The sequence below is a fragment of the Haliaeetus leucocephalus genome, unplaced genomic scaffold, assembly GCF_000737465.1.
Source record: "Haliaeetus leucocephalus isolate CR32 unplaced genomic scaffold, Haliaeetus_leucocephalus-4.0 Scaffold0, whole genome shotgun sequence".
NCBI classification, from domain to species: domain Eukaryota; kingdom Metazoa; phylum Chordata; class Aves; order Accipitriformes; family Accipitridae; genus Haliaeetus; species Haliaeetus leucocephalus.
In genome coordinates this window covers 11,107,396-11,132,463 of record NW_010972436.1, presented here as the reverse complement: position 1 = coordinate 11,132,463, position 25,068 = coordinate 11,107,396, and the positions used below count along the sequence as shown (strand labels likewise).

At 39.1% G+C, this 25,068-nt stretch overlaps 1 protein-coding gene across 4 annotated transcripts in view; it reads left to right on the top strand.

Moving 5' to 3' along the window:
• ARHGAP21 (Rho GTPase activating protein 21) overlaps positions 1-25,068 on the top strand; it is a 122,936-nt gene that overhangs the window by 40,887 nt on the left and 56,981 nt on the right. For all 4 annotated transcript variants that reach the window (XM_010581498.1, XM_010581668.1, XM_010581580.1 and 1 more), the window contains 2 exons: positions 10,943-11,125; positions 18,659-18,683. In XM_010581498.1, coding sequence (XP_010579800.1) covers positions 10,943-11,125; positions 18,659-18,683 — 208 coding nt within the window. The remainder of the gene's footprint in view (positions 1-10,942; positions 11,126-18,658; positions 18,684-25,068) is intronic.

The window sequence follows — 25,068 nt, the reverse complement described above, 5'->3', positions numbered from 1 at the left end:
TCTCTGTCCTATGAAGTCCCTGTACTTCTTGCTCTGTTTCTTGGTGCTGTTGCTTGAAATTGACTGTTACTCTCTGGAAGTATAAGGCATGATCTCCACTGAAGTGCACGTCATTAGCTTTGAAAAGAATCTTGGTAAAGTAGTACGGTTTTTGGATGTGGACAAGGTACTAGAAACGTGTATATAGGCGCACATACACAAAATACAGTATACTTTTGTGTGTGTGTATGTATGTATAAAAATAAAATAGACATTTATATGGTTGATAAGGATAATTTTAATGAGTTGAAGTATGCTAAACTTGCTAGTATCCAGTGTTTAAAGGGAGAGCTGATAAGTTTATGTATACATTTGCATAATCCGGTGATTAGGTGCTAAGTCTGGAGAAGTCCTGTTTGAGCTGTGGTGGAGCACTAGTCATGCCAGACCTGATCTTTCCCTTCTTTCCCTGAAGTTCAGAGCATAGTGCAAAAAGTCCAGGTATCAGAACTACAGTATAAAAAAACCAGAGCTTGTTTTTTTTAAAAAAAAAAAAAAAAAAGCTACTTCAAGTCTAGCCAGACTTGGTAGGATGGGATTCTCCCTGCTTCGAAGTAAAAAAACTTTCTGGATCTGCCTTGGCCTGGGAAGCTGCATGTTGCTTTCATTCAAGGAAGTATGTCCAGCTAGGCTCAGTTTACAGAGCCAGTTGGTGTCACTGTGTAGTTTAATACAGAGCCAGGTAAACTGAACAATTTTCAGTTGAATGGACACATGGAAGTGACATTCTTGAGATCATTCTTTTTCAGACTGACACATGTCACGAAATCCTAAAGTGGTTTGCCAGTGTAAAGCTAGTTGTGTTGTGATGGAGGGACTTGATTTCGAATCAAGAAGATTTAAGTTTTTCAGGCATAGGCATTCTCTAACCCTTCTTGCTTTTCTGTATTTGAGTTCGGGGGAGAAATGCAATATAAACATGTGAGCATTTTAAGGTGAGGGAGGAAAGTAAAGGTTGCTGTAGACAGCTTTCAGCTTTGCTTTTCAGGTCTTGTACAGCAGTGATGAGACTTGACACGAGCACCATTGTGCTTTACTGAGCAGCCTTTCATGAACAGTAGAGCACAGTAAGGAAAGTTTAGGCTGTGTAATAAGCTGCATGTGTGGAGGTTTTTATTGTTTGTTTTTCTGTGTGTGCCTTGACCTTTTTGAGAACTGAAATCCTTTATCTTGAAAATACTGTTTCTCCTTTGAATGATTGTGTTTACTACAACAGTAGTTATAAAAGTACACAGAAACATGTGTCCCTCTGTCCTCCTTCCACCCCCAAGCCAGCTCTGTAGCCTGCATGGTGCATGGCAGTAATGCATGTCTCCTTCCCTGTGCCTCCCAGCCATCTGCCATGCTGGCACAGACACTTTGTTTTTGAAAGGTTGCAGATTTCTCACTTCATACATTTGGAGTAGTCATGTGTTGCTTTCTTGAGCCTCTCTCCTTACCTGGGCTTGGTTTGAGGATGTGATTTTATGTATTTTATTGAATTGGGTTATTCAGCTCTGAGATGGATTTCAACGCCTGCATTGGTGTCCTCACCAATTTCTGCTGCAGACAGGCAGCCACTGCCTTTGTAATTGAATTAAAAGAATATTCCAGGCTTGTATTCCATCTGGGTGGGATTCAGACTCCTAAAAGAAAGCGGTAGGTTTGCTGCCAGGACCACCTCCTAGCAAATAGCTGAATTAACTTTGGTTAGTCCCCCAAAAAGGACCTGTTGCTGTGGCCACCTGGGCTTAGTGCCCTAATGGCGCATTAAAATGATAAAAAGCGGGCTCCTGTGAGGGAGACACCTACACCTGTGGTCACACCATTGAGTGATGTTCACATTTTTATTGCCTTGCCCTTGCTCTGAAATGTCTCGTCTTGTTATGGTTATCGGCAAGACCCATTCGGGGGTTGAGTGAGGGAGAGCTGCTCACAGAGACTGCCTTGCTGCTGCTGGTGGCCGCTCAGGGCCCACCTGACCAACCAAGGTGAGCAGCAAACATGGAGAAATGGCATTGCCCATCCTTGCCCTTAGTCTTATGGCAATCACTAATAACTTCTGTTTTCATGTTGTTTGATATTGAAACTTCGTTGTAGTAACTTTCTCTCCGTCTGGAGTCATAAAGGATTTGGATATTCTAGAGAGATAGTTCAGTTCTTTGGTTTGTTTGCCTTTATTATCCTTTCCAGTTACTGCATCCCCCTCAGCTGCAGCTCAAGAGAAATGTTAGTGTTGGGGAGTCTCAGCAAATATCCTGCACTTCATGTATGCGTAACACCACCCTGTAAGAGATGAATGGGTTCCCCTGGTGACTCTGAGAGCCAACACTTTCCTGAGTTTCGGAGTTGGAGAAGTCTTCCTCTGGAGACTTGATTTTTCTTTTTTTTTTTTTCCTTTTTTTTTCTCCTGCCTTCATGAAGAGCTGCTGCATGGAAGAAGAGCTGTGCCTCCCAATTCCAAAAGGAGACTATCTTCTGCTGTTAGCAATGGCCCCAGAGAGGGGGCCCTGACTCAGCCAGTTTTATCTGTCTCTCTGAATGCTATCTAATGGTTGTATGTGTGAGGACTCGTGCTCCGTTTATCTCCACGTCTCAGCTTTCTCTTGTGGTGAGAGCGGTTCTGTAGCTGTTTGATCTTTTGAGCTTTGAGGGCTTGTTTACAGGTTCATTTCCAGTTTCAGGTGCTTCATGGCAAGGCAGCCTCCTCTTGATAACTACTGAAAACAGGCTCAGCAGTTACTAGCATTGGGCAACCAAGTCCTTCCTGCACCTTTCTTAAATACATAGCACTGAAGTGGACAGGATGGAGGCAGATACCTTCTGCCTCATGCTCTGAGGGTCTTGCTACCAGTCAGTAGGTCCAACACAGTCTGTTGGGTGGGATCCATTTCCCTGGGGCCCGTTCTGCAAAAGAATGGAGGAATATTTAAGGATGTTCTGGAGTAAGAAACACTTTCCTCTTCTGTGGTTCGGTATGTCTCTGTCTCAAACTGCCTGATTCTTCTGTTCAGGGTATGCTTCTGCATTGTCACTCTGTAGATAAAGGCTAATTCATCCTGAACTACTTTTCACTCCAATCTGCTATGTTGTGGTTGTGTCTAATTTTAGTGAAGTGCTGTTAATAAAAAGTACGTGTCAGCACATCATAAGTGTCAGCAATTACATAAATAAATTGTATTTACTGTTGCGTAGTGTATGTTGTACTATAAATTTGTTGTGCATGTAAGTTGTATATTGAGAGTTGAACTCATTACTGGATAGAGGGAAGCTTTTATTAACTTTATAGTGATTTATTTCTACTTAGCAAAGTTCTATTTGACATACGAACAGGAGGTGATTACACTTAGCCATACCTCACTAATGTTTGTATTTCTAAAAGGTAGACAAGAAAAAAGATGTGCTTTCTGAATAAATTAGAAATCACAGGAATGCTTAATGGCAGGTTTGAACGTGATGATAATTTAGTTTGAGGAGAGTATATACACAAGAGTCAGAGATTACTCCAGTTTGACACTCAAAATACTGAAATGTTTGGGATGATTTGTTAGTAAACTATACAGGCTAATTTTGGTGTTACTAAAGAAGGGGCAGCTTCTTTGAGTGACTGCTGCATACTACCTTTGGAACTTAGCTTAAAGTTTCATAACAAGTCTAGCACGTATAGATGTTAAATATTTAATTGATGTTTTTCTCCATTTTTTTCTCTGTCTCTTCCTTTTTGCAAATTCTAGATGCCTTTTTTTAATGGTGTCAGCTAGCATCAAAGATCATGTATCTAGGATTTTTATAGGTTTCCTTTTATCCCACCAATTTGGCAGACTGATTTCTGACCATCAGCGTGGGTTTGGAGATAGTCATGGTTATACCTTCTAGCTACCTTGTGACGAGAGAAAATGATGGAAGACTTCCTTGAGGGAAGGACGCTGTCAGTACATATACTGCCAGGTTATACTTCCTGCCTGAATTTCTATCCTTGGCAGCATCCTTCCTACCTGTTTAGGGGAAGACTACGGGATTTTGTCGAGCATAAAAGTCAGTCAGAAGTTTGAACAAGTGGATATTTGACATGGAGGCCTAAAATTGTTATGTAGGTTTTGGGTTTTCTGCATTCCAGTTTTCCTGCTGGCCTCTTTGCAGGATTTTTTTTTTTTTTTTCAGTAAGGGATGAACATATTTGCTGAGGCTGAAAGTGATGGAACTCACTTGTTTGTTTTGAGGAGAAAGCTGTGTCCTGAATACCTGGAGGATGGATTTACTTAAGGTGTCACCTTTGTGTCAGTAATTACTTTCTTCTACTGGGAATGAATTAATTCTCTATAAGATGCTGTTTGTACATTACAGTTTGATTTAAAGACATTAGAAATGTTTTATCTCACCAGGGCATGAGACTGTTTCAGTATGTGATCATAGTATTTGTCTTTATAAATGTGACCTATCTCCCTTGAAATCTTTGATGTATGAGCTTGAGAACTGAAACGAAAAGACTCACTTTGCACCTTGTGTGAATGATCCTGCTTTTGAGGTGGTAAGATAAAACATTGGCTGGCTTTCTCTGGGTGCTGGATATACCTCCCTATACTGCAAATGAGGATGGAGATAATGCATCTCAAAGAAAAGTTGTATAACCTGTTCTTTGGCTGTCTTAAATGTCTGTGTTGTATGTTTATTAAAGGAAGTGTAACATGTTTTAGGAAGACAGAGGAGCTGTGTGTTTTGGAGGGTTTGTGGTTGTTTTCTATCATATCAGAGGACCAGGGAACCACGCGTTCTCCAACGGATTAAACTTTTACTCTGAGTTTGCTTATATGCAGGAGTCCAGGTCTGTGACCACAGGATAAAATAAGGTTCAAGGGGACATGCTGTCCTCTAGACATGATACATTTCTTTGCTTCATAATTTCTGATCAGATGGGTGTGCCAAAAAAAATTTTTTTTTTTTTGAGATATATACTTATTGTTGCTTCATTTGACTTTGCAAATCCCTTTGCTAGAAGCTTACAGTTGTCTATATGGTTGAGACTAAAAGGGTCACTGGCTTATTATAACTTTATTTAAAAATCTCAGTGGAAGAACCTGGTTATTAATGAAACAAAGGCTGACTTGCAGTGAAACTTGCCATTGTTCTGTGGGTAATGTTTTCTTGCCCATAGAGGCAGGTTTTTTCCTCCCATTCTGTAGCCTTAGCCAGAAAGGACTTTTTTTTTCTTTTTTTTAACTGTTACCTTTTTAAAGGAACTTATACTTTGTCACATTAAGATAAGATCAAACTGTTCTAGAAAAGCCTCTTTCTTTTTTCTCTGAAATTGCAGATTTAACAGGGCAGTTAGCTAAGCGATAGCTAGTTGGGTACAAAAACTAGGGAAAATAAATTACCCAGTACAAGAAATAGCACTGTTTTCAAGTGAGCCCAGCATTCATTATAACATTTGGAATATCCTGTTGGTGTCTTCGGATGATTTTAGGGATTAATAACTATATTCAAGATCCTTTTTTACTCTGGTTTATGTCAGTAGTTAGTAAAATAAAAAAAACTTATATGATGGCTGTTGAATCAATAAAATCAGGTACCATCAGCCCATTTTCTGTTTAGCATATGTCCATCTAGCTGAACTGCTATTTCAGGTATCACATTTCTTGGTAGACCAGCTAAAAGTTGAACATTGCTAAATGCAGCTGAAGCAGGCCCTGCTTAGCACAGGCTCTCTCCATGCTCTTATTAAGGTATTGATAGGTAAGTCTGCTGGTTGGTCTGCTGGGGGTTTTTTGGGGGGTTTGTTGGTGTTTTTTTTTCTTTTTAAGTACAGATTTAGGCTCTAGAAAATGTAGTTTGGGTAACCCTTACATTTAAAATGAGACTTTTATTTACCTAATTTATTTGTGAAGTGTTCTATATGGTAAAAACAAACCAAAGAGATTTAAAAAAAGTGTAGAGCAAATCTGGATGCCAATCCCAAGTGTCTTTAGAAAAAATTTTGAACTTGTATACTGAACACAAAGATAAAATAAAGATGAAAATTGATTACTCACACCAACTTTAAAATGGCTTGAATGATTTTTCAAGAATCAATAGTGCAATATATCAATTATTTCTTGTGTTCACTGTTATTCATCTATGAAGACAGTATTCAGAACTCAGAGTATACCTATTTATCTGTTTAGATAGTCAAGATGACAGTTCTTTATTGATAGCTCGTATTGCAATTACCTATGACTGTCACTTAAGGATTTTTAGCGTGTTCAATATAGGTCTGTCTGTAAATTGATGAGGAGATTAAAAATCAGATGGGCTTTGGAGAGCATGCAAATTGGATGTGTTCGCCTTTTATTTTTTTTAGCCTGATATAATGGGAATTATTGATTTGAGATTTATTTTTAATTGGAAATAGTACAATTTACAAACATCAATGCTATTTACTGATTTTACATAATTCTGTTATTGTGTGTTAAGCTTCCAGTGATTCATGTAGTTCTTCAAGATGCCATCTGATTTTTCATGGATGCTTTCATTGCTCAGAAAAAAGGGTTAAATACAATATTAAAAACAAAGTATGCATTTTAGAATGCACTTAAGCATCTGTTTTATGTCCTTGTGATTGCATATAACAGGAAATGATGCTTCGAGATACTTTGTGCAGAAATGTTGTATGAAGAACTCCTGAGGGAAATGATGCTTGAATAATTTTTAATAGCCTGGGATTCTGCAGTCCTTGAACTTGATTGTATGCATTCTGATGTCCCTTTTGAGCATTGAATCTGTTAGAGAAACAAACATACAGATCTTCGGTAAGGAATATGGCAAAATAATCTTTGGTTTGTTAGATTTTATATGAAATGGAAATAAAAGAAAGCATTGTTGTGGGTTGACTGTGGCTGGAGGCCAGGTGCCCACCAAAGCCACTCTATCACTGTGCCCCTGGCCCCAGCTGGACAGGGTGGAGAAAATATAACAAAGGGCTCGTGGATTGAGATAAGGACAGGGAGAGATCACTCAGCCAATTACTGTCACAGGTAAAACAGACTCAACTTGGGGAAAATTAACTAACTTAATTTATTGCCACACAATCAGAGTAGGGTAAGGAGAATTAAAACCAAATCTCAAAACACCTTCCCTCTGCCCCTCCCTTCTTCCCAGGCACAGCGTCACTCCTGGATTCTCTATCTACCCCTTCCCAGTGGCACAGAGGGATGGGGAATGGGGTTACAGTCAGTTCATCACACATTGTCTCTGTCACTCCTTCCTCCTCAGGACGAGGACTTCTCACACTCTTCCCCTGCTCCAGCATGGGGTCCCTCCCATGGGAGTCAGTCCTCCACAAACTTTTCCAGCATGGGTCCTTCCCATGGGCTGCAGTTCTTCATGAACTGCTCCACCATGGGTCCCTTCCACAGGCTGCAGTCCTTCAGGAACAGACTGCTCCAGTGTGGGTCCCCCGCGGGGTCACAAGTCCTGCCAGAAAACCTGCTCCAGCATGGACTCCTCTCTCCACGGGTCCACAGGTCCTGCCAGAAAATGTGCTCCAGCGTGGGCTTCCCACAGGGTCACAGCCTTCTTCGGGCATCCACTTGCTCCGGCATGGGCTCCTCCCCGGGCTGCAGGTGGATATCTGCTCCACCATGGACCTCCATGGGCTGCAAGGGGTCACCAGGGCAATCTCTGCTCTGGCACCTGGAGCACCTCCTCCCCCTCCTTCTTCACTGATGTTGATGTCTGTGGGGTTGTTTCTCTTGCATATTCTCACTCCTTCCTCCAGCTGCAGTTTCTGTGCTTGCCGCAACTTTTTTTGCCTTCTTACGTATGTTATCCTAGAGGTGCTTGGAGCTGGCTGGCATTGGCTCTGTCGGACATAGGGGAAGCTTCTCACAGAAGCCACCCCTGTAGCCCCCCCGCTACCAAAACCTTGCCACACAAACCCAATACAAGCATTCATTCTCTTGAAGTGCAAATGAGCCTACCTGAAAGACAAATCACCTTAAGGATATGAGATATTTATGTATTCATAACTTGATCACTATCATTTTTGGCTTGTAAGGAAAACCATGCAGGAGCTCTGTCTTTAGTAACGTATTCTTGCTTATGCTAAACATCATCTGTTTCTTGCTTGCTGTCTTGCATCCCTGTTTTATTTGTGGTTTTGAAAACTTTTCTTGTTCCTTTTTAAAGCCTTCTCTGGCAGTGGATATTCTGGTGGGTGTGCTGTGGTTGGACATGTCACAGGGTTACTCACCAGATGTTGACTCTCTTTTCTTTATAATTCAGAGTCTATCTTGTTCTTAGTGGTAGCTGAAAGTTGCTGTTACTGAACATGTCTCACATTTATTATTAATATTGGCTTTTTCTGTTGCTCTGTTGGCGGGCCTCGCAGGGGGTCCAAGGTCGGCATGAAGACAACCTTTCACTTCTGGCATGCTCTTTCAAGTAATAATGATTTGACTGTGGAGTACCATTGTTTATGAATACTGACTTGTTAGTTCAGCAGCTTGGTGAATGCTAAAAGTTTACATGAAATTACAAGGAAATCAGAGGTTCTCTTCTCACTACAATCAAATGCTGCATCTCCCATTTCTCAAGTCCTCTATATGACTGTATTTTGAACTCAGATTACAATATTCTTGTATATGAACTTCAGTGATCAGTTGTTACACATACTAAAATTACCTTTTGGCTGATTAGGGAGGTTTTTGTCAGAAAAATGATGCAAGTATATTGCAGACTTGTATTTTCAGTGCTACATTTCAGCTTGCTGTTTACCAATATATAAGGATAGTTATTTGCTTATTAACATTTTTTTGATGTTGTGTGATACCTATGGTTGTTTATGATTGTTCAAAACTTTTGTATCAAGCATTGCCTATAAAAATTTGAGAGGAGAAACAAAAGATGGCAAGGAAATGTTAAATAGATGGGTTGCTGCCCATCACTTAATAGAGGAAATCACTGTCATTTTTTAGAGGCCAGTGATATTTTTTTATTATGAGCTATTTCTTTTGCCAGTTTACTAGGATCAAAATGTTCTTACTGGCTTGAGTTTCTGCTCATGTCATGAGATTGAAAGGCTGAGAATGGACACTTATTTGTGCAGAACTGAAAAACTGCTGTCATGTTCGGAAGCTGAACAGATTGGTGGGGAATATCTCAATAACAAGCCTCATCCTTAGGCTAAAGGATTATGTAACTTTTACCTTAATCTTTGCATTGCTTGAACTTTAAACCAATCATCTTGGCAATTCCACAGTTCTCACTCATTTTTCATTTGTTAGTCATCTAACTGCACAGTCTTTTCAGTTGCACACTAACACTTGAAAAGGTGAATGAAGATGATAGATGAGGACAGACTAGACTGAGTTCTAGTCCTTGATATTTATCATTGTTCTTTCCAAAATCTGCTGATAATCCTTCCAGGCTGTTTAGAGCATCAAAGTCCTGTCAGGCTGCTCTGGATTCTCTGTGTTTTCTGGTTCCAGAAGTGGCTCCATTTCTTGGCTTGGCTGTAGCACCAAGACCCTTCTCCGTTTGTATGTTCTTCCTTGCTGAAGAACAGGGCTGTTGGAGGTAAGGAGGCTGGTCTTTGAAGCACTGGCTAGTATTTCCTTGTCCTCCCTGTTGGATGTACCAAGATGTGGGTTTACGAGGACAAACCATAGCATCTGTGTAAAAACGTGTTGTGTTTTACATACCTGAATGCAGAATGCTGTTCTGGTGGGTTAACTATCTCACCAAGCAGCTCAACATTTTCCTTATAGTAATATGTGTTGCTGTCATTGTATTCAGAGTGGAAATGCTTTGCCTTCTCTGTAGTTGTTGATTGGAGTTGCCTGGGCCCACGTTGCTGATAAGCACTGCAGTTTGAGATCCCAGGTGTAAGACTGAAGCAAAAGGGATTATTTTGGAGCAGCCTAGGGAGAAAACTAAGCAGTAAATTCTGACACGTATCAGCCAGTTGCTGAGCCACAGCAGCAGAGCTACAGGAGGACAAGAAGACTATTATTTCTGTTTGAATACCCTTTGAATAGGCTATAGGCTCTGGTATCTAAATTTGTTTCATGCATCATTGAACTAGAATATTTAGAGGAGGGTCATAGGGTTTTGCATGCTTTCTTTGTATGTTTTCTGCCTTTGATTTGAAATGTTATGTGTGGTGTGGCACTCACTTTGAAAATTGAAATTGAAGATTTCATATAAGGCTGAGAAGATAAATGTTTTTGTAATAGTGTGTTTCTTGAGTCATACGTATATAAAATTACCCTCAAGGAAAAAAGTCTTATTTCTGCATGAGACGAGTGATTGCAGTAGGACTGTAAAAGGAAACTAGACTTTTTTACTTGTGTGTTTAGAATTTGCATACTGAAATGTTCAGAGAAAGTAGCTAAGGGTGGAAAAACAAAGGTGAAGTCAAAGATATGACTAGAGGAAAAGTGTGTCTTGCTGAAGAAGCCTAACCAATTGTATATGTTCTTCAATTCTGTTTTATTTGTTTTAAGTGAGCAGATACTAGTTGAGAAAACTGTCTGCATTATAAGTGAGGAAGAGAGGAGTTGGGTTTGTAAGTATGTGTGAGCTATGTGCGCCCAGAAATGGGGTCCCAGAAGACACATGTTTGTATCTGAAGTAGAAAGCGAATAAAACATGCAAGTTGTACGCATTTCTTGTGGTTCATTTGAGTCTTTCACTGTTGTACTTTGACTTTCTTAATATCTATCTTCATTTAAAATTTAAGAGTAATTCTGTATGTGATACAACGAGATGTGTAATGCTGTAAGGGATGCTGCTTTACAGTACACATTTCTTTTGAAAATATTAGTGATCATCAAGTTATTTTGGTTATGGGAGGAGAAATTACATTTTTCAAGTGCACAGGAATGTTTAGTGATTTATTTATTTATTTATCCAAATTACAATTCTGTGTGTGTCTTTTTTATTTTAGGCATCAAAAAATAAAGATGGAAAAGAGCAGAGTGAAGCTATATCACCATCGGAGGAAGAAGAAACTTTCTCTTGGCCTGGTCCCAAAACTGTCGTGCTAAGGAGGACATCTCAGGGTTTTGGCTTCACCTTAAGACACTTCATAGTTTACCCTCCAGAATCTGCAGTACAATTTTCTTTTAAAGTAAGTGAAATTAATAATGAAGCACTTATTTATAGCTTTATTATACTTTTTAGGGTCAAAAATCCAGCTTGCTCGAAAGTAAATGCATGTATAGATGTGTATTACACAGATGAAAGATCCCATGTGTGTAAGGTGGGGGGGCTTACTTATCACATCATTTGATAGCCATGCAGTGATCTATTCCAAGAAAATGGAATTGACTCTGAGTTCACCCAAGTTAAAAATACTTCTTAAAATGGGTAAGACCAGTAGTTATTGCAGAATATGGAAATATTTCACTGTATAGATTTTTTTTTTTTTACCCAAAGCCAGTGTCATTAGTCTGTACACCTTTTCAAGTGTAGACTTCAAGGGTGGGAGGTTTGGGGTTTTTTTCTTTGTTGTTGCTGTTGTGTTTTCCTTTTTATTTTTTTTACCCCACCCCCCAACCCTCCCAAATTAAAATTTGTCATACCATCATACTAAGAGAATAGCCTGGAAAAACATTAGTTTACCGTAGTTTCTAACTGAGTATTCTAAAATTAATGTACGTTAGAAAGACAGGTTGTGTTTCTATATTATGTTCTTTCTGCTGAAAAGAGCAACAATCTGCAATTCCCTGTTAGTCAAGAGACAAATATATACAAAATGTGTACAGGCCTACATTAAAGGATAACTAACTTATATAAACTACTGTAAAATATTTTAAGTTAAAACAAGTAGTGCTAAATGTTAAGTAGCTAATTGGTCTGCCTTGCTCAAAGGGTATATGTATTCTCTTATGTGACTGAACCTTTTGAAAGTTGCTGTAGTACCTAGTGTTGTGAAAAAGTCCATTTAATAGTGATAAAAATTTGAATACCGAGAGAGGGTTTTTCCTAGTGAGTTCAAATAACATTTGCTCATTTTAAAGTCATCAAGTATGCAAGTTCTCATAATCCATGCCACCTCTCAGTTTTGCTTTTGCTTTTCCAGTTAGGCATAAAAATAGATTCTTATCAAGATGGGGAATGGTTAGTGAAGCTTCATGTTCTTTCCAGATAGCTAATTGACTCGTGTCTCTGCAGGATTCTTTTGTTAAAGTTGTCTTTTTTTTGCCTGTCCTCGGTGGCTATAAGATTTCTTTTGAAGTAGAAAAAGCTTTGCAGGAGAAAGTTGGCACACTTTTCCAGCTAACTTCAGCTATTTAGCCTGCATTTGAGTGCCCAAATATTTTCCCCTTGACAAGGAGTCACTGAAGCTAACTGGAAGTAAGACTATTAGCAGTATCAGGTGATCCCAACATTTCTGTCCTTCAACATGGGTTATAGAGAGTCAGCCAAGAGCAGTCTCTGGTTGAATTCCAATGTGAAACAGAGGAAGGAGGGTGGGGAAGCCTTAGCTGGGCAGAACATTCATGTGCACTTGTTAGCATCTCCCAACAACAACCCCTATTCATGTTGAGGGTGAAAATAAACAGCATGAGCAGGATTAATCTCCTTGACTAAGAAGTGACTGGGGTAGGTTTCTTCCTGAATGTATCACTAGATCTCTCTGAGGAGGTCAATATATTTTTCACATGCAGAGGGAGGTAGGCACAAGGAAGGGCAAGTAATATAAAAAAGAAATGTCAGCCCCTCCCCTCTCATTCACATCTGATGGTTTCTGAGAGGCCCAAGCAGTACGTAGTGAGCCTCATACCTGTAAATCTCAAGACGTGTCCTGAAGTCCTACCTCCCTCTTTTTCTGCAAGAGAGCTCTTAGCACCTTCTTTTTCTCTGTTTCTTCTCTGATATGTCAGAATCTGGTTAATTTATTTCCATTTCTGTCTGGTTTTGGAAAGGAAATAATGAAATTGTTGGATAGTTGTAATACCTTTATTCAGAGATTCATCATCATATCTAAAGATGGATAAGGTTCATTTGGACAGAGCCCTGGTCATTACTTCTGTAAATTAACCTGAATTGTTATATTCTCTTTTCTTCCTTTTAGTGTCAATGAGGTGGTAGAAAAAAAAGAACCGACCTTCAAAATTATTACTCCTGGGTCTTCATAAGGTGGCTTTTATAGAAGTCTGTGTATCTAAGTTATGGTACTAAAGAATGAAAATCACCTATTGTCAGCCTGATCGTAATATAAGGCAAACCTGATTTCTCTGCCATTCTTATTTGACCAAAGATCCTATTGGTTACCCAGCTAATTATAGTCTCTGTCACTGATTCTAAGCTCAAGTATCATTCCTCTCTCTTTCCTCATTGATCAAAATTGTAAGGGCCTCAGAAGGTGGAGGTGTTTAGTTTTGCACACCTTAGAGGTAGTATAATAATGGTAACTATGATTTGGTTTTCTGACTGTCTTGAATCTTGTAGTAGCCTTGTCCCTTCTTCACGCCTGAGAATGCAGGCAGTAACCTCTGACATAAGATAGAGTTTACAGCTGGAAGTTAAAGATGCCATTGACATAACAGCCAGAGTTACTCAATCTTCTACTAGTTTCTCAGAGCCACAGTCCTTTTGTTATCGCAAGTGTCAACCTGATGCTGGCACTTTCCCTTTAGATCAGTGCAGAGGTCTTTTCTTACCCCAGGGAAGGCTTTGCATTCTAGCTCCTTTGATTTCTTTCAAGGTAAGCTTGCCCTAATATCTCTAAATCTTACTGCAAGTCAACATAAACTGGTAGAGGTAGTGAAGAGAAGGAAAAGCATCTAAAAGAGATTTCCTTCAAACAATCTTTCCACATTCTTTGTGGACATATATGGTTTTGGTTTTTTTTAATATGTACTCTTGGTTCCAATTCAGAAGTATCTAGTGAAAATTTCTCCACTAAAAGTTCAGCTCCTGTTGATTGCAGTTTGTGTGTGTTTGAAAAGCTGTTGATATGACAGGTGGAATCCTCTGGGGAGAAGAGGATGAGATTCCTCACGTAGCAGGGAACAGTGGCCATTTCTAGGACAGAGACCATGATACTCCTAGACTGCAGGGTGTGGTAAAGATCACACCACAGCTGGATATTCCATGGGAATGAGAAGAAAAGCTTCCAATGGGCTGGAGAAGGCTGCAACTTGAAAGCCACTGAGGTGAATTTTGGAAGCAAAGAACTCAACTCTACCCCAAAGGATGGATTGAGTAGAGAAGAGTGGGTGTTCTTTTATAAAAATCTTTAATAAATCTGTTCTCTGCCTAGGTGCATTTGAGGTGTTTGGGTTTTATTTAAATTTTAAGAAGTTCAGTGTTCTAGTTCTTAGTCTAATAAAACTAATGTTCTGTTGAAAAGCCTTTTTTCAGTTGTGCTGGGGAGCTTGCTACAAGGAGGAGGTCTAGGCAGATCTGCCTCAAAGCTCTGGCTGACAGGGAGTCCCAAAACACAGTTGTCTTTTAGTATATTAACACCTAAAAGTACCTGTCTTGAGTTATCTTCAGTTCTTCAGGTGATTTGCTTTTTTTTTTTGGTCACACCTTCCCATAATATTGCACAGACTGGAGGATCACCTTTACCCTTGCTATTCAGTAAGGAGAGAGCTGTGAGGCTTCTCCTCCTGTTATTCAGAAGTGCAGAGCACCAGCCTGACAGAATGTGGGTCACTTTTGTGTGAAGCACAGTCCAGTTTACCGTCAACCACATGAAGTTCTAGCTATCTGGTCCATCTCATGGATGTCTCTAAATGTTGCAGAACTTCAACAAGGGTTTCATTTCAGCACTGATCAGAAAAACCGAACAGTGGTAAACTTTCATTTTATTTTTAATGAGGCTACTGATTTTTTTCTGAAAAGAAAGAACTGTTCAAAACCTGAGCAAAATAGATGGAGTCATGTTAACCAAGAGACTTAGGGTTTGGTGAGGGTAAACTCTAGTTGCAGATATTTCTAGCCTTATGTGTACAAAGCTGATGTCTGCCTTTCATACACTTCCACTGTCATCAATGTGAAACTACAATTCCTGCTCAGGTAACTAGACCAGTGCTCTAACTGGCACTGTGGGCCACCTGAGTTAGATGTGAAACACTTGTGTAACACCTGCATAAGCAGGGTGAGTTTCAAGAATAAAACCTGATTCCTTAGTAACAAGTTGACAGTGACCTGCACAGCTGTGTATGAGGGACATCCATAAAGCTTTGTTTTCTCCATTTACATCTGACTGGAAAACAGGCCTTACTTGCTGTCATTGAAATGATTGAACATGATTGGTTATAATTAATTCAGGGAACTATCTCTGCATATTTTAATACTGAACACTAGTATGTTACATTTTATTTACATTATTTATGCTTTTATTATATATATTATATCTTTATATTATATTTAATTTCTTTCATTTAACATTCAGTATGTACATAGTACTGCAGGTGTAGGTCAAATTGAGGATATTGTGCTAAGTTTTATTATCTTTTCATGGTTCCTGAACAAAAGAGCTAATTAACTACAAATCAAGGGACTCTTTCTTATTGTAATTGTTATTAATTAATGAACTTATAAATATTGATAGAGGTTATGGAAGAAAGTGTTTGGTAGTTCTGTTGGGAGGGACAGCCCTGTGTGAAGGATGGTGTGAAGGATGATCTTGGAAACTGAGGCTGCGGTTTAACACATTTCATCTTGGCAAAAGTACTTGGCTGTCCTTGTGTGAGGCCACACACCGAACTGGGAATAGCTGGACATTCAGGAATAACCCATTATGTATCCTCCTTGCTTCCCATGCCTCCTTTCCCTTAAGAAAGTGATTAGGGAGTGTGTGGAAGATTTCTTAAGCTAGCATTGCAAAAAGCCTATGTTAAATTATGCTTTTCATGTCAGATGTTTATTAGGATTTGCTAGTCAGCAACACACTGCTTTTGCCTGTGGAGTTCATTCTTCAAGTTCAATCAGTCTGAGAAGCAAGTAAGTCATAGGAGAAAACCTTCTCTTCAGGTATGGAAGCAGCATATACTAACATCTTGCAAAGCGTAAGAGGTAAACGTAGGAGGGAAAGCTAATTCCAAAACATTTGCGTTATAAAGCATTCCATTTTTAAAGGCCTGAGCTCATTGGCTTGATACCATGAAAAACTAATGTTTTGCAGCTGTCTTTTGTAACAGAGCTTTGCATACGCAGTGACAAACTGACAACCCCACTGCAGTATTTCATAAATGGTGGCAACTATATATTATCTAAGTTTTCACTTCCATAATTTTTTTGGTTTATAGCATCAAACCAGGTAGCCTCCCCTGTGTGTGACCCATGTTTTTCACACTGAGCTTTAATATTCAAAGTACTAAAGATGTTTTTTCACTTGACAGATTGAGCGGAAACTAGAGACATGCAGATGTTAGCCTTGTCTAATTCTTTGCTGCTGATCGTAGTTCAAAACCAATTGGCTGTTACAGGGCTTCAGGAGATATAATGATAAATTTTAACAGTACTTGTCTACTAGTGTGGTATTTTTACCAAAGTATCGAGCAGACAGGACTGTCCAGCTTTAAGGATACTGTTTGCTGCTCTCAGACTTTGGGTGGCAATGATAATTATCATGGCTTTTTAAAAGTAGAATGAGTACCTGATTTCTGTTAACTCAGTGTTTTGTTTCTGGGGGGTTTCTTTTGTTGGTTTTTTTTCTGTAGTATCTTACAAAGCTCCAGCAGAACTTCCTGTTCTTCTAACTTTCTTCTAACTCTTCGTCTAACTTTCTTGTCTCACAAGAAATGTATTGCACCTAGGAGAGACATGTCTTATCCTCATCATTATGTAGTGTTCATATCCAGGTCTTACTCCCTCTCTTTCTTCATGTCTTCCTCTCTTGAATGGTTTTCTCAGGTCAGTGTACAGTTGCTTTGAAAATACTTAATATGAAAAAGATAGTGATTTGTCTTTAAATGCAAAAGACCTAGAAATTTGGAATTAATCCATTTAAAAGTAGGAGGGAATACAGAGGTGAAAATTACTTCTGTGATCATCTCCTTGCTCCTCCTTTGCTTCAGGATGAAGCTGTTTTAATTAGCTGAAGTGAATTGTTAGAAGTACTTCCCAAATAGTACATACTAGTCTAAGAAATTGTATTTAGATTGAAAGTTTATTACTCCATAAAGTTACAGTTCGGAAAGGAAGCACATATTTCCATATTTAAACAATTGTGCTTTTCAAAGCGTAGAATTTTGTCGAAGAGATTAGCCATGATATTTCAAAGACCTTTCATTCATATTAAAATATTGACAAGAAAGTAACTTAGATAAGTAATTATTTTCTATTTTAAGCATGCCATTCTCCCTCTGTACATTCCAGTTGTGCGATTTCTTTTTTTTTAAGGAATGTTGGTGATACTTGGTAGTTATGATAGTGCAATAAGTAGAAGGAGAATCTTTGAGGTTGTTACTAAATAGTTTTTGGGGTAGATATTTTTCTCTAGGCAGTAGTACTGAAGGCAAAACAAACTTGGTATTTCAAACTTCAAGAAGCATATTCAAAACTTGCTTACAAAATATTTTCATAGAATCATAGAGTGGTTTGGGTTGGAAGGGACCTTAAAGGTCATCTGCCATGGGCAGGGACACCTTCTATTAGACCAGGTTGCTAAAAGCCCCATCCAACCTGGCCTTGAACACTTCTGGGGATGAGGCATCCACAGCCTCTCTGGGCAACCTGTTCCAGTGCCTCACCACCCTCCCAGTGAAGAAGTTCTTCCTAATATCTAATCTAAATCTACGCTTTTCCAGTTTAAAACAGTTAACCCTCATCCTATCACTACACTCCCAGATAAAGAATCCCTCCCCGTCTTTCCTGTAGGTTCCCTGTAAGTACTGGAAGGCTGCTATAAGGTCTCCCTGGAGCCTTCTCTTCTCCAGGCTGAACAATCTCACCTCTCTCAGCCTGTCCTCATAGGGGAGGTTCTCCAGCCCCCTGATCATCTTCATGGCCCTCCTCTGGACCTGCTTGAGCAGATCCATGTCTTTATGTTGGGGCCCCCAGAGCTGAACGCAGTATTCCAGGTGGGGTCTCACGAGAGTGGAGTAGAGGGGCAGAATCACCTCCCTCAACCTGCTAGCCACACTTCTTTTGATGCAGCCAGGATGTGATTGGCTTTCTGGGCTGGGAGCACACATTGCTGGCTCGTATTCAGTTTTTCACCCACTAACACCCCCAAGTCCTCCTCCTCAGGGCTGCTGTCGATCTACTCGCTGCCCAGCCTGTATTTGTGCTATGTACCTTTTACTTACTATTTAGCTTTGAATCCTTAGATATGCTTGCGACAACACACAGTGCAGTACTAGGCTTTATGGCAGTGTTTCCAGGGTTTTTGGTACATTTGTTTTTAGATAGTGCTGTTCATGTTGTTTCTTTGGGGATGTTTCATGGAACTGTGCTTAGTTGTTGGGGTTTTTTTTTGTGTTGCTTTTGTTTTTTTTTTGTTTTTTTAAATGGGTATTACAGTACAGTCACAGAATGAAAGCCTTAATTTCATATAGTTGAATATTTGTGAAAAAGTATGAGACAACCATAATGCAGACTTAATCATACAAATTCCCTTCAAGTTTGCATAGCTTATAGATGCCTATGCATTTTTTTCTATTAATTGAATTTTTAATATTCACTCTTTCTTTTTCCTTAGGATGAAGAGAATGGGAATAGACAAGGTATGTCTTGTTTTTATTCTTTCACAGATCCAGTATGTTGAACATTTCTCTACAGCTGTGTAGCACACTTCAACAGCTATCTAAGAGTTTGAAATGTAAAGTCACTTCAGTGTAACCATCAAGCTCACTGAATTTCGTGTCATTGAAGTAAAAGAAAGAAAATACCTGTATTTTAGCTTCACCTATTTAGTGTAGGTGTTTGCGTGGCCACTAAGTTAATCAAAATATGTGCTTGTATCACTTCTGTGCTGTGTATATCACTTTGTTATGTATATGACAAGGAGACAAGAAACCAACCATGTTACTTTTTAGTGCCAAAGTTTCACACTCTCTTAATTTGGTCTGCATGTAAGACCCACAGTTATTTCTGCAAAGTACTACTACAAAGTGTTTGAGTCTCATGGATATATTTATATACATGCATTTGAAAAAAAGAGCTGTATGGTGTGTCTAAGAGCAGCCAGTATGAATTTTGAATTTTGTTGTGACTTACTCTAATAAAAGCAACACGTAAGTATATAAACCTAGTGTTGGTAGTGATGGTAAAAATTATCCACAAAAGTGGTATACAACTGTTTTAAAAGCAGAAGATAAAAATGTTTATTCCTGTTAGCTTCATGATACTTCCTTCAGTATTTAATAGTACTGATCTAACTTATTTCATCAGTTTTGGTACTCTCATGTACATTTTAAGACATCCATGAAACATGCTTCAGTGGTGTCAGATAAGATGTGCGAATAAAATCCTCACACTTGATTTAGGAGGGATGGAAAAATCACTTATTTCTAGGTTATGCCCCTCTATTTTCATAGCTTTCTCACGCTCACATTGCCTGTGTCTGTCTGTCTTAATTCACCGATTAACTTATTTTTTTATTAGTTTGTGCTACACCTCAGTCCCACTGAATTTAAATTCCTCTTTGATATTTAGCTATTTTCTCATCCATGCACCCCTTTTTGCTGATACCTTCTTGTTTCTGTAGAAGGGTGAAAAATGTGTTGATTTAGGTAAGGAAAGTGGGTCTTCAGATTGAGAGCCGAGTCCCACTTTCTGTTTTTCCCAGTCTGTCACGATGGTAGCCTACGCAGAGGTGGTAGGATTAGCCACATTGCGAGTGTAATGTGCAGGGCTTCAGTTTGCGCTTCATCTGGCAATGCAGTATGCAGTGCAACTTGTTGAGGACAGGCCTGTTCAAAGGTGGGGTACCTGTGCTCAGAGAGGTACCTATGATCACAGCACAGGGTGAATGCTTGTTCTACTGGTGGGTTACAATTTGCTTTACACTGTAGCAGCGAATGGTATCTGGTTTCAATGTACTTTTAAAAATGTCAGTTAGTTGGAAGATGGAGAACCATGTCTGCACTTTTGTTTCAGGTTTCTTTGTGTAACTGTGCTATATTAGAAGCATTCTGGGAAATAAGAATTTACTTGAACCTTCTTACTTTTCTCTTGGAAGCTGATGAATTCATCGATTTCCTCCTCCTAGTTTTACTCGGCTGTTGTCACCCGCTTGTTAAACAGTGAAAAGACAATCTCTTCCTATTTCTTGTGACTCTCATCCACCCCCCAAACTTGCAACCTCCTTTATCTGCCTTTGTCCGTTTTGGCATACAAAAAGAAAAGGCAGATTTCTTTAGGAAGGGAAAGGAGTCAATCCTCTGTGCCAAACCAGCATGGAAGATATCAGTTGTGGTCTAAAGAAGTTCTGCAGTATTCTTCTCCCAGGGGAAACTGGATCAGCTAAAGATGCAAATGTGGGTCTGTTTACCTAAAATGTTATCCGAGATCTATTTTTCAGTAAAGGAACAGCAGTAAACAAACGTTTATTTGGTTCATTATGAGACCTGTGCAGGTGGGAGCAAGATTACTTTCTGGAAATTTTTGTGTAGCTACTTAAACTATGAATCATAGCTCAACTATTGCTTATTTATAGCAACGTAGTACATTGTACGCCTTGAAATACAGACCAGAGGGCACAAAGTGCTCTGGAAAGATAACAATATTCTCATTAGCAGGAGAGAAGGCTGGACTTGCGCTCATTCTGGAAAGAGAAGAAATGACTTTGAGGTGGAGGATGTAGGTGTCAATAGAACTTAACCTGCCAGTTTTATGTATGACACCTTTAAAAATAACAAAATGGGACAAAGTCCGTAAGACATTTTTCTCCAGCATTTAGTGTGATCTTTGGGGGCGGGGGAGATGAAACGGTTTCTATTTACATTACTACAAGTTGTTCCTGTTCCCAAATGAGGTGAGTAGTTAGTTTGTGAGGAGAAAATAAGGAAAAGCCTATCTCATTTTTCATGTTCACAAACATGATGTTAATTTAGCAAAAGTAGGTATGCCAGAAACTCTGTGAAGGATTATCACAAGAATTCTTAAAGTAATTAAGATTGAAAATTAGGCCGAGCCGCTTCAGAGCGGCAAGAAGCTGTGTGTTTGACTGCTGGCTGTGGGAGTCCATTGCTGCTGGAGGACCAGTTGCTTCAACAGCTTGAGGAAGAGCATGTTGCTGGGCGGGCTGCACGGTGTGTGTGTCGTACAGAGGAGCCATCTAGTGGCAAATTTCATGTATTTTCCTTCAAACTTGATTGGAAAACTTGCCTCTGAAGCTCTGTCTTACTTAATTAACAATGAAAAGTAAACATTTTTGCTTTGAAGTTTGTAGATGATAATTCACTTAATTCACTTGAGCTTTCCTTTCTGAAAGACTAAGCTAAGGGGATTCAAGCTTTTCATTTTTGTGAAGCAGTGTGTGCCAGGGCAAAATCGTTGTCTTTTTTTGTATGAATTTTGAGTGAAGATTTCTAATTACCTGCACTTTCTGCTTTGCCCTTTTCACAGGTTAAACTTACCTTATAAAAGTTGAGATTTTTAGCAGGTTCAGCACTTACAGGTTTGAATAGGTGGAGAAAAGCATCTCTATTGCTATTGCCTTTTATTGAAAGCACTTGAATATTTTTTCAAAGGAGCTGAGTACCTAATTAAGTCTAGAGGGCAGAAGATAAAAGCATGTACCAGGTTTGATGTATTCTAACAGTGAAAGAAATATTTTTATATGGTTTTATGTTCTGGTATAGAATTTTAGTGCAACTTTTTTAGTATATATTTAGATCATGCTCCTGGCTTGCATTAATCTTGCTTTTGGCAAGCAGTGAGATTTCAAAGCATTTAGAATAAAAGGTAATGCAAATTTGTCCAAGAGAGCTCTAAACTAGGAATAACACAGGAGGGAGACGATGGCCAAGAAGCAAGTGAGGAAGTGGTGGATTGGTTTGTCAAGCGAACGGGTTAGGACACTGTGGACAGGAGACACCTCATGGCCAACAGCTGGGACAGCAGGGGACCACCTGAAGTGTATGCACATAAATAAGGGAATGCCTACAGGACGATATGATGGGGAAAGCTCTCATCCCTTTTTTGAGGGCCTCTCTGAAGCCCCTGTGCACCCATGCACTCAGCATGGGTAACAAGCAGGAGGAATTGGCGTTCTGCATGCAGTTGTAGGGCTACGACCAAATTGGGGCCACAGAGATGTGGTGGGATAGCTCAGAGGAGTGGGCTGGAGTGCTGCAGTGGATGAATACAGGCACTTTGGGAAGGACAGGTTGGGAGATCATGGAGGTTGAGTTGCCATTGTTCTTAAGTTGTGAGAAAGCAACAGGGATGCATGGAGGTCTGGCTTGGGATGGATGGGGAGCCGGCTTAGAGCTTATGGTCAGCATTTGCAGGCATACTCATGTGGGCAATGTTTTGGTGGGCATCTGCTACAGACTGCCTGATCAGGGAAGAAGTAGATAAGGCTTTCTTCAGACAAGTGGTAGAAGCCTCATATGTGCAGGCCCTGTTTCTTATGGGGGACTTCAGCACCCTGTTATGTGCTGGAAGGGCATCACAGCAGATTTACCCTAAATATTGTGTAGTTATTATTTGAAAGATTTCTGTTCTTTCCTGCTTTCACTGCTCCAGGTTGTTGACCTTAGAAAAGCATTTTAATAGCTTAGCTTAACAGGTGCACTTTATCAGAAGATGCAGATCTTTCTCAATGGATTCCTTGGTTGCTGACTGGAAACTTTTATCAGCTTCTACTGTTTTCTTGAGAATTTTTTATGTTGACCAGCCTATATTGGAGTATTTCTTTCATGTGTTTTGAGGTTGGTATACCATCAGTATTCTTCCTGTTTTCTGGAGTTGTCTCGCATCAAAATATTGTTTGAGAGCTATCTTACAGGCAGAAGTCTCCCAGCAGACCATCGTAGGAATATTTGGAGACAAGCTGAAAAATACTTATACCTATTAAAAATAGTAATATTTTGTTAAAAACTTGCACTGTCAACATGTGGTAAGTGGTGCTGGAGAAAACAATCTCCATTGCCATGCTGTCTCCATGCCATTTCATTGTGCACTTAATATGGTGAATATGTTGTCCTTCAAAGACTACTTGAATCTGTAGTTGGCAAAATACAAGTATAGTACATATTAAATGGGTTGTTTCTTGTATCTTGTCCTAAAACAGGTTTTTCTTCAAAAATGTTTGGCTTGTGGATCATGATTAAAATAAACAGTGATAAGCATATAGAAATAGTCTGAAAGGGATTTCATCTTTCGTATGAGAACTAAGCTATTTTATGTTTAATACAGTGCCTGGAAATCTAGTATCATTATAATCCAGTATCATATTTTTTAATATTATGTTCTTGCTTTTCTTACTTTATCTCCTATTTCTATGTAGACATATCTATAGCAACTAGTAGCTTATTTTCCCGTAAAAGTGAAAGGCGACTTAGGTATATTGCTCAGTGTCCTTTTCTGTAGAGACTGAGTGTGCACTTTCTAATGAGACTTTAGGCACCTGTTTTGGCTCAGATTTCTAAATAGTTAAATTGTGATCACCAGGCTATTTTTTTAATGTGCCTAACTACGGAATAATCTTTCTACCCTTCAATTGTCTAAGCTAAATAGTTCCAATTTATTACCTGAGCTCCTTCAGCTCTGTGCAAGTCTGGTTTGATGTTATAGAGCCTTTGGGGGAAGGGTGGAAAAAATACAGGAAAAGCTTTTTATTCCTTACTGCTGCTTATGTAATGCCTCGAGTTTTCAGTGTTTCATGTCTTTAAACAGACTGTTGATTTCTGTAATGTAGTTTGTGTTCTCCCAGGATTTAATTTAATCCCATGTTTTTCAATATCATCTCCTATCAGCTCAGTCTGTTGTGAAATAAACGAAGTGTGCCTGTGATGATGGGAACAAGGTAGATAAGGAACAAGAGAATGAATATGAAAGCACATTATTTGGAAAGGTCATAGATGCTGGGATGATGTGGTCTAAGCTATATGGTGGTGGAATTAGGAGTAAGAGGGAAGAGATATATAACACTAATGCTTTAGGATAGCGCCACAGTAAATTGTCCTTTTTCATGGATTTTTTTATCCAACTTAATTTTTTAACACTAAATGTTGAGAATGCTAAGTGAGGGCTTGTTTAGTTTTCCACTGAGACCAGGGCCTGATGATTCCTTGTTCCCTTAAAGTACATCCAGAATGTCCAGCAGAGTGGCCTTCCAACTTGTTCACATGTATAATGTTTCTCAGTGACTACTATTGAGTTCAAATCATATTAGACTTTTAATAAAAATGTGAAGAGCTGTGTAAGTGTAGTTTCCATGGATTTAGGGGAGAGTTTGTAGGTTCACTACAACAGATAAAATTTGAATGGCTCTATGCTTATCTAAGAACTAAAGTAAATCCTTTAGACTGTTTAATCATAGCTTAAATTTTAAACTTGAAAAGGTTTCATTTTAGATTTGAGAGAATTGAAAAAAACTTGTAATATTGGCAAATAATGCAATGGGAAAACACAGTTTTGGACAGTTTGTCATTAAGCTGAAACTGTTATGTTTTCCATAACAACATCAGATTATTTTCTCTCCTTCTCCCCCCACCCTGCCATGAAGATAGGGTTGAGGTTGTATTAGTCAAACAGTTTTAAGAGAAGAGTAAGCAGAAGAAATATCATCTTTGAGTTGCCCAATCAAAATGCCAGAGATGCTTTGAGGAATAACAGAGTGTATTTTTCCTGTATCACAGAGTTGAATGCCAGGTGTTTCTCTGCTAAATGACTCAACAGTGCTATTTTACTTGTTATCAACCTCTTCTAGAGGCTCATCTTCGACACTGTATTTTGCTTAGTGTTTTTTAGTTGAGTTAATTTGTGCTTGACAATGCATGAAAAAGCTCTGTTGGGGCTGGGCTGGGACCTTTGGGCTCCTTTTCTGCAATGGATTGCTAGTGGAGAAATGCTTACTATGTATGAAATTCAGTTTGCATATTATGAAATCCAGAATTGTCTTTAGTTGGACTCTCTCAGTTAAATGCAATCCTGACA